This window comes from Raphanus sativus, chromosome 4 (genome assembly GCF_000801105.2).
Source record: "Raphanus sativus cultivar WK10039 chromosome 4, ASM80110v3, whole genome shotgun sequence".
In the NCBI taxonomy this organism is placed as follows: domain Eukaryota; kingdom Viridiplantae; phylum Streptophyta; class Magnoliopsida; order Brassicales; family Brassicaceae; genus Raphanus; species Raphanus sativus.
Genome location: NC_079514.1, coordinates 12,364,263 through 12,378,977, shown reverse-complemented (window position 1 = coordinate 12,378,977; position 14,715 = coordinate 12,364,263). Strand labels below are relative to the sequence as shown.

Below are 14,715 nucleotides of genomic sequence, written 5' to 3'. Positions count from 1 at the left end.
TAGAGGAAAAAAAGAGTAACTAATGTCTCAATCCCCAGTTATTTCTAACATATCCCATTCTGTTCAACTGATCTGAAGATTCTGTGTATATAAAACTCAAAAGCTTTGGCCAGACTTGGAAACACTAAAGACAAACCCATGACTTATTGTTTCTTCCTTCTCATTAGTATCTCTATGTTCAATCAACTCCTTAAGAAAGACGATGGTTGTGGAACAACTTTTTTTAGCTTCTGATGAGTCATATGGTGAACTACAACATCTTCAGTACCCTCTCATAGCTGGACTTACTCTGTAATCCTTTCTGCATATTACATCCCAGAGGAGAAGGTAATGCTTGAGCAAGAACATCACTGCAAGTGTTAAACGTTTCATAATCTTGTTTCAACTCAACACAGTGTTCCTCCACATTAGTATCTCTACGTTCAGTCAACTCCTCCTGAGACACCTCAAAACTTGATGGTTGTAGAGCAATCTTCTTAGCTTCTGATGATGAGCCAGACGGTGAATCATCATCTTCAAATCTCTTCCTTTTACGCCCCAATATCACACTAATCGGTCTGTGAAGGCTTTGGTGGCCACCTAGAGCTTGAAAACACCCAAAACTCTTGCCACATACTTTGCATTTATAGCTGGAGTTACTCTGAGGTTTTTCCTGCAACCTACTTCCCAAAGGAATAAGCAACGCTTCTCAAGCAACAACATCACTGTAACTACCAGACTTTTTCAAACCCGAGTGAGAAGACACTTTACCGAAACCGTGTGTCGACTCTCCAGAATGTTCTTTATCTCTACGTTCATTCAACTCCTCCTGAGAGACTTCTAAGCATGATGGTTGTGGAACAATCTTCTTAGCTCCTGAGTCAACCAACACATCAGAAAGTGAATTACTAACTTCAAATTCCTCCTTTTTACACTCTAATTGCTCTCTATTTGATAAGCTTTGGTGGCTACCTAGAGAACGCTCAAAACTCTTGCCGCATATTTTGAATCTATAGCTGAAGTTACTCTCTCGTTTCTCCAGCGACTTACTTCTCAGAGGAGAAGATAATTCCTGAGCAACAACAACATCACTGCAAGTAGCGGACACATCACTAAACTCTTCTCTCGACTGATCACCCGGAGGCAAGTTTGTGATAGCAGAAACTCGTTCAGAGAACATAACCAAGCTCATCGCAGCAGCATCCATCTCATGTCTCTCAATCTCACTCATAAAAGAAGAAGACTCAGCATCAAGGGCTTTAGATTCGATGGAGGTTGAAACAGAGCAAACCCTAGGCTTCTTCTTGAGAAGACCCCAAACCCGTTTCAACTCGGAATGAACCCTCTGGTGACCATACACACCTTGTGCAGTCGCGAACCATTTTCCGCAAATTTTGCAAACATGTCGGCTTCCTCTTGACGACACTACAAAAGCTTAAACCTTTCGCTGCTTAAAAAGACGGAAAGGATGAAACTTTCTCTGCTTTGTAAACCTGTTTCATCAAACCCACGAAAAATTAACTCTTTACATTATCGGAAATGAGGAAGAACCCTAAAAAGGAGTTGACTTGATCAGCTTACCAGAGCAAAGTCCTCGTCTTTTTTTTGTACTGAATCTCTGAGCTTAGAACCCTAAGCAACTTTCGGGGAGCTTGGATCAGTCTCGCTGACGATCAAGCTTACTTACTCACAGAGACGGTGGAGAAAGTTACTTGTTATGGAAGGTAATAAGGCTTTTGCGGAGAAGGTAGTAATATCCTACACTCGCGTCTACAGTTAACTTCGTAGTCTCTTTACAACATCTTACACAGAACCGAACCGGTTTTAAAAAAAGGAACCAGGAGCAAACCAGTTATCATACACACCAACCATGAATTGTTTCAGAAATGTACTAAAGATTATTTATCAACAAGAATCATCTCTCTTCTTCTTTTTTCCCACACATTCTGTTGAGTTTCTTCCGAGCAAACAAAATAAATTAAAATGAGGAATTGAAGAATGCAAATTTGAGTCATCATCATCATCAACATCTTGTTCTTCTGGACTAGTCTTTTAGTTAATTATCCACTTGAGGAACTTTACCACCAGCTTGAACGATTTGTTTCTCAAGCTGCAACAACACACAAATGTCATGAAAGAGGTTTTAATCATTGTTCATCAAAATGATATCTGAACTCTATGCACAATCATCACTCACATTGAACATATCTTGAAGCTTTGTCTTTAAGGCCTTGTACTCGATATCAATCTGCTGCAGACACCTCACACACCTGTAAGTAAGTTACCATCAGAGATTTTTATTATTATTATTATTTCACCAATCTCAACAAATGAGTTTCACAAAATAAAAAAAAACCATAATTAAAAGCCTCACCCTTCGTAGTTATTGGCCTCACAGTATTCCTTGAAGGTAACACACAAGCCTTTCACCCTCTTGGCACCAACACTGCATATTATACGTAAAGACAGAGCTTCATCAGTCCACTTCACCACACACAAGATTTTACTCTCTGCTGCTAAAGATTTGGACAAAAAAAGCTACCTTGAGCTACTACCCTTCAATTGATGCACGCTCGCACCAACCTGACTAAAATCTACAGTTCCTGTCTGGTCCCTTAAATAGATACGGTTTTCGAGTCGTGTAAGAGAAAGACAGGCCTCAGAGTTGTTATATGATGAAAATTGGGATACTTGTGAATTTTGATAGAAAGAAAAAAGGACTTACAAAGCTCGAGCCATGTTACCGATAAGCTTGACACAATCTTCAAAGAAAAGGGAGAGAACCTCGGCCACAAAATCAGGACTAGCATCATCTTGAAGCTTTTTTAACTCAGTAAACTGATCATCCAGAAAGCCCTTCACAAACCAAACACACAAAACAAAACAAAGCTATAATTCTAACAACAATACCATCAAAGTTACAGACTTTTTTTTTCACTAAGAGACTTGAAAAACTACATTGATAATTCGAATCCACACAAAATCATCAAAGATTGAGGCTTTCCATAGATTCAGGTATCATGAGATATGCAACTCTGCTCAAATGAAATGGGTTTTGTGGGAAAATGATGAAACAAACCTGTTGGTAGAGAGAAGCGGTGTAGTTACGATATTGCATCTGCAGCTGAGCAACAAGAGCGTCCATGGTCAGAGAGAGAGAGAGAGAGTGAAGCAAAGAAGCGGAGATCGAGCGAGAAAGAAGAATAGAGTTCGCCGTTGGTTTCTTTTAGGACTGATTTTGACTTTGAATTTCTGCAAATAGCCCAATCCCAAGACAATCAATCCTCTTTTGTCTTTTCACCAATTATATATAACGCTCCTTTTTAGCTTTATTATAAAATGGAAAATAAAATAAATAGACAGGCAGACATTTTCATAATTTTTTTTGTTTAACCTGGGGTATCCCAGGCCCAGAAGGCCCAGACTAATCCCCAAGGGGAAGGAATGCCCACGGATAGACGCCCCTCCCAGTTTTTCAAATGGGCCGAAAGCATGGCCCATATCCGTGTGGGTGACAAGAGCGTTGCAAGGTAGTTCCCTCCGGCGTGGATCAAACCCCCTACCTGGGTGCAGGCGGGGACCCGTCCTAACCATTGGGCTACAACGTCTTGTCAGACATTTTCATAATTGAAAACAAATACTAACTCTTTTATAAAAAACTACATTCACACGTATTATAAAGTATATAAAACTAATGTAATAAATATATTATATTATATTCTTAAGTTTTAACCAATAATATTTCAATAAAATTAATTAACTTTTTTGAAATTTACAATTAAATGGAAAGTTAACCAAAAACAATGGTTGTCAGAAAGACAAAGTTGAGAGAGTTGAGGACCAATGATTGGGAATGAAATCAAAGACATGAAGCATATAATCTTTTACGTGTAGCTTTCAAAACGTGCAAACTGTTAGTTGTCAAATCCGATACTCAGAATCTCCAAGCTGGTAGACATTGTCAACTCTTAACAGACACAATTAAAACGCACATTTTACAACACATTGACTGGCCTAATATTATAAACCAGCATCACAACATCACATGATCAACATATAGAAGTTTCGTTTAGTTTTTTCTCCAAGAAAGCAACATCTATGGCACCAATTTCAAATAAAACCCCTATAGTACATTCTTACTTTTTTTTTTTGGTAATCAACGGGAGTTAGACTTAGAATGATTGTTAGAATTCTTAGAATATAGTGTTATTGATTTATAAATTCTTACATTCTTACTAGAATCAATGATGAATTTATAATTTTAACAAAAAAATATATATTAAAATTTTTAGATTTTAATAATTCCATAAGTCTTAAAGTTAGTGTTATTGGATGTTGTATTCTTAACATTTTAAATCATTAAACAAGATTTTGAAAATTCTAATTATATCCTTTAGATTATTAAAATCACTATAATAATTTATTTTCAAAAAAATTCACAATATACCAAAATCTCTACAACTATTTTTAAACTTAACAAATTTCTCAACTTTAAAAATCAACAAACTCTATAAATTTAACTCCAACACCCCGTAAAATCACGAAAATAATCATCGTTAATTTAGGATACATCATGCATGTCCTTGAGCCATGAGTCTAATGGTTTACAAATAGAGTACACAATAAAACCAATCTCCGTTAGCATCTCAAGATTCATGATGTTTTTTCCATCGAACAAAAAGCCGGTTTATGCATGTTATCAAAGATCTTCTTGTACTCCAAGTTCTTGAACTCATCCCACTCTGTCAAGATACATATACAATGTGCGTACTTGGTTGCTTCATATGCGTCCCCACTCACACTCACTTGCTTCACAGTCGTTGGTCTCATAGGCTGCAAATGAAGCGGATGGTCCCATTCAAAATTGTTCATCGAAAAATTCCTCTAGATCTGATCCTTTGTAACTTGAGACTTTTAAAACTTTTAAGGCTTTAAGATATAAAAAGAAATTGTGAAAATAATTTAAAGCCACAAAATGTTGGCTTTAAAAAAAAAACTACCGTAACAAGTGAAAACAATAAAATTTGGGCTGTGAGAAATTTTAGGAGGACTTTGAGGATTTTTAAAAATTAAAAAAGTGATTGGTAAAAAATAGACTTTAGCAAAAAGTGACAGCTTGTAAAGCCTAAACCAATCGGATCCTTAGTTGTAAACATTCAACGGTTAGAACTTTTTTTTGTGGATCAGCTTCGCCACATGGTGCAATTAAATTGGAAGAAATCGTTAGCTTAACATTTTTTATTTTTATTTCCATCCAATAATTCAAATTCACTTATTGTATAATATAATATATGAATTAAAAATACTGGAGTGTGATATTGAATTTCTTAAAATATACCATTGTAGAAATTAAAAATAAAGTGAATGCTAAATAAATTAGGTGGAAAAAAAGAAGATAACGTTGAATGTTAGAGTGTTGAAAATAAAATGGATATTATAACCATTGTACATAGTCTTATAAGTCAGAATCTTTTCAATAGCTTCAACTGTTTTGACACGAACACTGGTGGATAATTTATAGTACTATTAGTTTGGGTCCTATTAATTTTAATATTCATATATTTTTATTCTCTATTTTATATTACACAAAAACATATTTTATATTTTTCACTTATTTATACCATTGAATTTTTTAAAAAGGAATCCTGATTACAAAAAGGAAGCGTAAAGTTGTTGTATAAGCTGAAAGATTCTACAAGCTTAATTTCTAAAGCTTCGAGTCTTCCATAAGCTTAACTTCGAAACGGAAATCAGACGTCCGACAAAGCTTTGTGCTACCTAGATTAGTAAAGAATATTTTTTATTAGTTATAGAAAATAACTCAAAACAAAAAAAAATTCTTAAATCTTGAAGTTTTTTTTTTTTGACAAAGGACTTTTATATATATACTAGATTTTGACCCGCCCTTTAAAGGGCGGGTATATTTTTTGTTTTATTTTTTTCTTTTAGAAATTTAATTTTCATATTTGTGTCTAAATCTTAACCAAAATCTATTTTATAAAATAATAGCAATTTAAAAGTTGATTCGTCGATATACACTCGTTACTTTATAATTATATACACATATGACCGTTTCTTTATTACTGTATTTGTCTTTAGATCTTACTCTATGCTTCAAGTGCAGGTATAATGTTGGTTTCTATTTTTTGTTTTTTGTGTAAATATGTTACATTTTTCTGAAAATTACTTATAAATTATAAAATTTAATTTAATGTTTGTGTATAATAATTTTTAAAAAATATTAGTAAGAGATTTTGATAAATGTATTGAATTTGTAATGTTTCATAACTATACAATTATTCCATAGGCATTTCATACATTAATTTTGTACTTTGTTCCTAAGTGGTTAATTTTTCTAAAAAAATAACAAAGTATAGTTACATTACTTTTAGCAATTAAATAGATAAAATTATATATTTTCATTAAATTTTCATGATTTGATTTCATATATAATTATTTATATGATGTTATTATTAGATGTCCATTTAAAATTATACAATACTCAAAATCCCTTTCACCTACATCCATGGAGTGATGATTAAATAAGAAAGCTTATGATCAAACCACGTTTGATATAAACCCAAAAAGAAGGAATATTTGTTAATATATATAACTGTAGGTAATATATTTTTTCAAAAAAAAAAATTATCTGTGATATATGTGTTGGTACCGAGAATTTAGGATGGAAGTTACAAAAGAAAAAAACTGACGTTACTATAAATCTAATTTTATATTCCAGAAAATAGATTTTATATGATCCATATTATTAGGTAACAAATAAAAAAACTGACGTTATATATTATTAACTATTCCTTATTATTTATATTTTTATTTTAAAAAGTGGTGGTTACATTTTATGGTGGTGGCCGCTAATTATTTAGCAAATAAAGTGGTGGTTACATTTTATTTTTCTTGCAGTTATATTAAAGAGGAATGTATTATTTAAATTATAAGTTGGACACAACCTTTTATCAACAGGTCATACTGCAATTTTAATAGTATTGATTATAATGAAAATGGCTTGTTAAGGCCACTAGTTTAGAGCATTTAAGCCCAATACATAATCGGGCCCACTTAAATCTTGAAGTTATACCACAGTTTTCACATTTTTGTATATATGTCTAGATAATTTCATACTCATTATTTAGACAAATCCTAAATATTTTATCTAATCCTAATCTACCTAATTAGGTAAGATTAGACTTGACTTATGACTGAAGCTTAAGTCAACAACTTCCACATCTAGCAAATATGTTTTTTGTATCTTATCTAGCCAATATCTCGAACTAAGTAAGGATGTAAAACGTCCTAATGTGATAACTAATGCATGGGACACTAAGATTACGGAATCAATCCCAAGGCTAATAAGGCAATATATCGCGCGCGGATTCTCATACTTCCCTTAAATTTTCAAGACCAACGTTTCATATTCGTTTATAAATAACCATTCTTCTTTTTCAGTAGAATTGTAAATTAAGTCGGAGAAAACAAACAAACAAAAACATGAAACTAGCATTGACCTTTGTGGTGTTACTCGCGATTCTCGTGTCGGTGGCTGACGCTGTGTGGGACGACGCCCACGCTACGTTTTACGGCGACATTAACGGCAAAGATACCATGCGTTAGTATTTTATATAGTTTCCAATGAGTTTATATCTTTTTGTGTTCAAATTAAACAGGTGTTGAATTAGTACTACTGGTAAATTGTTTATGCGATGTCGAATGTAACATGTCATGTCTAAGCATATTCTTCTTCTCCTAAAACACGTTTAGATCTATTCATCCCCTGATTAGTGATTACATAAGATTTATGATTAAAAAAAACAAAAACATCCTCGTTTAATTTGATTTTAAAATATGGATGTGTGTATAATATATATTTCGAAATTTTCAATTTGTGTCTTAATTAATTAGTTTCTAACCTTTATCCGAAATAGAAAAATAGTATGACGCATAAACTTTGTGTATATATAGTGATATATGAAAGTTTTCATGGAAAATTAGATGTTTATCTTTTTCTTTTGGTAGAATAGATGGTTTTTTCTTTTGCTAAATGGTAGAATAGATGGTTATCTATTTATTAATACATTGTTGACAAAAAATATGCAATCATTTGCATTCATAATCGAATCTTGTAAATCAATTGGGTTTTTAATGAAAACTATCTAATGCATTTCATTTCTGATATTTGGTGTGACAGAAGGAGCATGTGGTTACGGAGATCTATTCAAAGAAGGTTATGGGTTACAGACGACCGCGCTAAGCACGGCGCTCTTCAACAACGGCCAGACATGCGGCGCTTGTTTCGAGCTCGTATGTACGAACTCAAAATGGTGCAAACCAAATGCCGGTTCAATCACAGTCACAGCAACTAATTTCTGCCCACCCAATTACTCCCCACCGGTTAATACACGTTGGTGCAACCCTCCAAACAAGCACTTCGATCTAACGATGAAAATGTTCCTTTCCATCGCGGAGTACAGCGGTGGGATAGTTCCTGTGAAGTTCCGGCGAGTGAAGTGTCACAAGACAGGTGGCGTGAGGTTTGAGATCAAGGGGAATCCTTATTTCATCATGGTTTTGGTGTATAACGTTGGAGGTGCTGGAGATGTAACTAGTGTGACTATTAGAGGGAATAATGGTCAATGGATCCCTATGCAGAGGAACTGGGGACAAAACTGGGATACTAGTGTGCGTTTGGTGGGACAAAGACTCTCGTTTTTGGTCCATACCAGTGATGGTATGAGCATGACGTTCGTTGATGTGGCATCCGAGAATTGGGGGTTCGGTCAAACTTTTGAAGCAAAATCAAACTTTCATTATTCAGATGATTTTAGTTTTTAGTTGGAGGCTGCTATTCATCGTTAAATGAAAACTGTAACATTTTGGTTTATGATATGTGATAGTATATAACTATATATTAAACCTCATGATTTATAAAAACAATAATTTAGTTACTTATGCCATTAAAATACAATTATTTATCATTTATCCATAAAAAACTTTAAAACTAAATATGTTTGAAATGAAATAATGGAAGAATGAATAAACAATCAAAAATTAATTTACGATATCGTGAGAATAAACCGATATTTGGTCAGATGTTAAATCCCACATGCCTAGTGAGCATGTGTGAAGCTCCACGGGCGAGACGGTCGTTGCAATAAAAAACCATCAATACCATTAAATCAGAATCATTCCCAACTTATACTCTTAATGAATGTTTTAAAGTTTTTCAAAAATATCCTTAATGATATGAACAAACAAAAAAAATCATTAATGGCATTAGTGTCTTTTGATTTTATGGGCATATTTCAACATTTAGATGGACTTACTAACTAATTAAATGAGTTATATTTTTATATAATCAAATTCAAATTCCATAAACTTTTTAATATCAATACCACAAAATAAAGTCTGCAATAATTTTAATAAGTTGATATTAAAGATTGAAATTTTGTAACTACACGGGATAAGATTTAATCAAAAATATTATTGGCCAGTTTATATGTTTAGCAATATTTTATATAAATTATAAATCTTTAAAATTATATAATAGCCCAAATAAAAATTTCGGATAACAATGTTTTGAAAACTGACCTAAACACTGAACCAGACAATTTACCGGGTTACTAGGTCATTGAGTTGACTGAAGATAAACCGCGGATGAACCACAGATTAATAAATGAATTGATTTTATTATATAATAATATATTAGCTAATAAAAAAAATATATATATAAAATTAAAGTTACTACTTTCTAAATATCTTTAAAACATAAAATAATAGTTTAGATATGTATATATTTTATGTTTAATAAACATTTAGAATACTTAGCTTAACTTTTATATTTTTATTTTCATTTGATATACAACTAAAAAATTATCTACTGGTTCAACCGATGGTTCAAATGGTACCGAGTTTTGGGTTTTAGTGGGTTTGAGCGGGTTTTTGCGGGTTTTTAAATTTTGGGTTTTTTACAAAACCCAACCCGAATTTATTTTGGGTCATCGGGTTTTCCGGTTCAACCGCGGGTCCGGGTCGGATTTCAAAATACTGGATAAAACTATTGTTTAACTTATTTACAAATGGCATTAAAAAAAACTTATTTACAAACATAAAACAGTTGTGGTGCATTTTAAATTTCGTCATACTGTACGCACTATAACAAACCCGCATAATTAAAATTTGATCATGTCACAGTTTATATAATTAAAACGAAGAATTATTAATCTTTTATATTGAAAAAACAACAGAAAAATACTCGCCCTTAAAACATTTTGAAAAAAGGCGGGTCAGAATCTAGTTTGTTTTAAGGCTTTAACATTTTTTTAATTCTAGAGAGCGTGGGAGTTTACTGACGTAGAGTTTACTGACGTGAGTGGTCCGGACGACGTTTTTTTTTTTGGTCGCGACGACGTTACAACATCTTTTTTTTTATTCAACCATATATGTCAACATAGATTTATTACATTTTGATATATATAAAGCAGAAAAGATACCCTCATATTTTATTAGTTAGAACATAGTTTAACAACCTTGTTCTTCAACATAAATCCCAAAGACTTCTTGCGCAAGTAGAGGTTTCGCCTATGCGGTATGTTTTTCAGCATCCCAAGAACCTATGGTACCTCCAAACCTCTCGATGATGTCCTCTTCAGAAGCATACCACGGTGGTATAATCTTCGAGGCGTAAGGGTATATATCATTAACGGCGTTCTTGATGGTATTCTCCGCCACTTCAGCAGCCACCGCAATTTCTACAAAAACCAACACAATGAGTTAGGTTAGATATTTAACAATAACAACTAAAGACATGCAAAATCGATTGTTTTACCTTGCAGTGGAAGTCACCTAATTAATTAATCAATTTTTATTTGAAGTAAACAATTATTTTAATCACCTCGAATAGATCTCCCTTTGGTCTGTGATAGCTGACAAACCATGAGGATAACAGCAGCAAGAATCGACTTAGGGTTTCTTCGGATATCGAAATTGTCAGCGTTTTCAACCGCTTCTCGAATAGCCTTTGTCTCTCTTACACTTATGTCGAGTTTGGAACAGAACCGGCTAACAAGTTCTCCTGTCTTGATAATCACCTGAGAAGCAGCAGTAGAAGTATCCACCTCGTCTTGATCTGAACCAACAAGACGCCTTATCGTCCTACTCGCTTTGTTTATATCCTTCAAGTCCACACCACCAGCCACCACGGAGATCTCTTTCAACGTCCTCGAGAGTTTCAGCTCACGACAAGCCGTTGAAACAGCTGCCGCACAGAGAGCGTTCATGTGTTTCTCTCTGCGTAATCTCTTGCTGCTGTCACCACCATCGAGTTTCGACACGATCTCGCAAGCCCTAAACTCGACACCGCTTATTAGACCAAGATCTTCTGATATCCTTTTGATTTCTTTGCACGCTTTCTCGATCAGTTCGTCTTCAGAGTTCTTGACGTGATTCTGTGCCCGGAAGAGTTCGTATAAGTTGTTCTTGGAGACGGAGGAAGTGTTTCCTCTGCCTTTGTCGATGCTGGTGCCGATACCTCCGGATTTGAGAAGAAGATTGGTTGGACCACCGACACGATTAGGGTCTCTGTCACTGTTATCGTCGTTGACGAATGTTCTCCATTCCTGGCTGTCGTCTATGTAGTGATGGGAAATGACGAGGCTGCACTCTGTGCAAATTGTATCGCCGGTGCATTTGTCAATCACCGTTTCAGTAGGTTTCTTGCACTCAAAGCAAGTCTCCATTCTCAAATTTTAGTTTTTTTTTGGTTCTTCTTTGTATATGATTCTGTTGTTGTTGGATGTAACTTTGAGGATGACTTTGGTTTTTTTTTATAGAGCACTGATAGGAGAAAGTAGTAAAGGTACGTAAATTTCTTTGTCCAAGATGATTTTTATGCTTTTACAGGTTTACAGTTAGGAGAAGATAATTTCCTTTTTTCTTTCAGTGTTCTCTATTTTTAATGGCCACTATTCCAAACAATACATATATAATAATTGTTTATTGGTATTTATTTGCAAACAGATCTCTTTATTTATTATGCATCTATAAAATAGATTTGTTCATAAATATAAAATACTAAAAGCGTGTCCGCGCTTTGCGCGGAATTGTTTCATTGTTGTTAGATATAATTTCTATATGATGTAGTTATTTGGTCGTTTTATTTGATAAAAATATTATTTGATATTTTTATTGTGTAATGTAGTAATAGGTGATATGTTAATATATTATGTGTTTATTTTCTAATTATGTGTTATTATTTGTATAATAGTATTTGTTAGTGATGAAGTTAACATCTAGTGTAAATCATATTAAATTTCAATAATTTTGCATCAAGGAATATTTTGATTATAAGATTAAAGGTTTCAGCACCAAATTGTATTTTGTTTTTAACAATTTTTAATATTTTTACGATATTTTTTTGCATTCTCTTAATATATTGACAAGGGTCGCCACCATTTATATATTCCGTTTACTTTTCTGTGTGTGGTGTTTCTCATCGTCATTGTTGGCTGTTCCTTTTCTCCTTAAGATTTCAACCAATATTAGGGACTGCATCTCCTTGGGTTGAGTTAGAGTTAAGTCGTTTTTGATGTTGTCTTTTTCGTCGTTGGCTTGTTGTCGATAGTCCATGTCGTTTTGGTTTTCAAGATCTATATTTTTGTGATCTGACTTCTATACTCTCTTTCATATCTCGAGTACAGCTCCACACTTTGTTGATTTTGTCTCGTCTGCTCTTCCTTCTTTATTCTTTAATCTCGTTACAGATTTCATTGTTGCTCGCGTTTAAGATTGCTCCGCTAGGGTTCTCCACCTTTTGTGGTTCTCCCTTTCGCCAGGTTTACCACTTCATGTTTGTGTAGTATTTTCCTCCGTATATATTGGTTTGAAAAATTATTTCTGGTCTCGAGTTTGAACTACAGTTTTTCGGTGGCTTCAATATTCTCTATCTCTGTTTTTTCTTTCTTTCTCTGCTTTCCTCAGTATATGTGTGCAGAATTAGTTTTTTAGAATTTTAGTCCCTTCTATCCAAAGCTTTGTGGTTCTTCTTTGGCATGGATGTTTTGTGCTTTTTTAGTTTGTAAGGTACTTCTACTTCTTAGCTAATGGTTGTGCTTCCTGTGCTTTAGGCATGTGTCTTCATGCTTCATGATGACAATGACCTTCTAGTGATTATCCTTCCTTTGACCCACTTTCTTAGTTCTTTGCTTTAGTTTTTGATTGTGTGCTCTTTCGTATCCGGAGGATTGATTTATCTCGCAATTTAGTTTTTACTTTTTCATGATCTCTATTTATTCTGGCCAATATACTATATGGTAAGGTGAGGTAAATCCATTTGTATCTAATTTCTCTATCCATTAAGATCCGTGGTTTGGATTGGTTTGGGTTGATCCATTAACTTTTATCCATTTTGTTACCCTTTTATGTAGGGCTGGAAAAAAATATCTATAAATTTCGATTTGATTCGTTATCTTTTTCGATTCGAAAAAAAAATCTAGATTAATTCTACGAAGAAAAGCAAATACTAATATATACGTAAAAATGAAGCAAATCAAAAATACTAATATTATTAAAAGCGGATATTCTATCTGATCATATATGCTTATATATAATACATATATATATATATTATATAAATAATATATTCTATATAAGTTTTACAATATTTTTATTTACTAAATTTATTAAATTAGGTATTAGTATTCAAAAAAATAATTTATTTATTTTTGTAATAAAATTTTCTTATTTTAGATTTTATTATTTATTTTAAATTAATTTATTTATTTTATCGGTCGAAACCGATTAAAAATCTAATTTTTCTAGATATCCAGGACACTGTATATCCGGATGGCTAGGAATCGAATCGAATACGATAATTGATTATCCAGAAGAAACATATTGGATCACAAATACCTCAAAAATCTCGGAGTGTCAACTCTTACATGTGTGTATATATATATATATATATATATATATGTGTGTGGTTGATAAAATATATAAAGATAATGTAGTAAAAATTAAATGACATTTTTGTTCAAAATAACACATGAATGATAAATGCTATTAAAATAAATTAAGTAAAAATAAAATAAGCCTAGAAAATAGTGAATTTTTTTTGTAAATTGATTTATATGTAGAACTTTGTATAATATGTAGAAGTGTGCATGTGAATTTTTTTATTAAAAACATAGAATAAAGATTGTCAAAAATACCACAAGTTAAATACCATTTTTCAAAATATCCTCAATCAAAAATTTACTAACATTTGGATTTAAACTTTAGTTATTGGTGTTTAGGGTATAGTTTTAAGGGGTTGGAATTGAGTTTTTAAATGTTTTATAAATATTTAGAAAAGTATGTAGTGTTGTTTTATCATAAATTTAAGGTACTTATGAAAATAGTCATTCATTGTTTTATAAATTCGAAAAATGATATCAAATTTGTAGTATAATTAAAATTTTCTCAATAATATATAGCGTAAACGCATTTATGTAGTTCCGTAGTTCCGAAACCTTAAGACCTTATCAGTTGTGATAGTTTAGAAGTCACTCTCAAGCTTCTGCGTTTTCTCCACGAAAGCTTTTGATGATCCGTCGATTTTGATCACTAGATGTCTTGGAACTTAGACGACTGGAGATCAAAGAAATCGCTTCAGAGAATTGAACATAACATAAGAAAATGAGATGAATTGAAATGTCAAATCTTTGATGTCATTGCTTACTATTTCCAAAA

At 32.9% G+C, this 14,715-nt stretch overlaps 4 protein-coding genes across 4 annotated transcripts; 1 reads left to right on the top strand and 3 right to left on the bottom strand.

The window, feature by feature from the left end:
* Window positions 1–37: 37 nt before the first annotated feature.
* LOC108829295 (uncharacterized) lies at window positions 38–1,851 on the bottom strand. Its single transcript, XM_057007969.1, has 3 exons — window positions 1,818–1,851; window positions 751–1,413; window positions 38–684 (listed from the first exon to the last, which is right to left on the bottom strand). The coding sequence occupies exons 1-3, from the start codon at window positions 1,849–1,851 to the stop codon at window positions 251–253; spliced, it is 1,131 nt and encodes a 376-aa protein (XP_056863949.1). The 3' UTR covers window positions 38–250.
* Window positions 1,852–1,877: 26 nt separating this feature from the next.
* LOC108851620 (histidine-containing phosphotransfer protein 2) lies at window positions 1,878–3,259 on the bottom strand. The gene is made up of 6 exons (XM_018625076.2): window positions 3,059–3,259; window positions 2,705–2,835; window positions 2,522–2,593; window positions 2,354–2,425; window positions 2,177–2,249; window positions 1,878–2,089 (listed from the first exon to the last, which is right to left on the bottom strand). The coding sequence occupies exons 1-6, from the start codon at window positions 3,122–3,124 to the stop codon at window positions 2,036–2,038; spliced, it is 468 nt and encodes a 155-aa protein (XP_018480578.2). The 5' UTR covers window positions 3,125–3,259; the 3' UTR covers window positions 1,878–2,035.
* A 4,079-nt stretch (window positions 3,260–7,338) lies between these two features.
* On the top strand, window positions 7,339–8,844 carry LOC108829293 (expansin-A23-like). The gene is made up of 2 exons (XM_018602957.2): window positions 7,339–7,600; window positions 8,180–8,844. Exons 1-2 carry the CDS (start codon window positions 7,483–7,485, stop codon window positions 8,821–8,823), a joined length of 762 nt encoding a protein of 253 aa, XP_018458459.1. The 5' UTR covers window positions 7,339–7,482; the 3' UTR covers window positions 8,824–8,844.
* A 1,650-nt stretch (window positions 8,845–10,494) lies between these two features.
* Window positions 10,495–11,726, bottom strand: LOC108853564 (plant-specific TFIIB-related protein 2-like). The gene is made up of 2 exons (XM_018602963.2): window positions 10,883–11,726; window positions 10,495–10,739 (listed from the first exon to the last, which is right to left on the bottom strand). Exons 1-2 carry the CDS (start codon window positions 11,724–11,726, stop codon window positions 10,570–10,572), a joined length of 1,014 nt encoding a protein of 337 aa, XP_018458465.1. The 3' UTR covers window positions 10,495–10,569.
* Window positions 11,727–14,715: the final 2,989 nt, after the last annotated feature.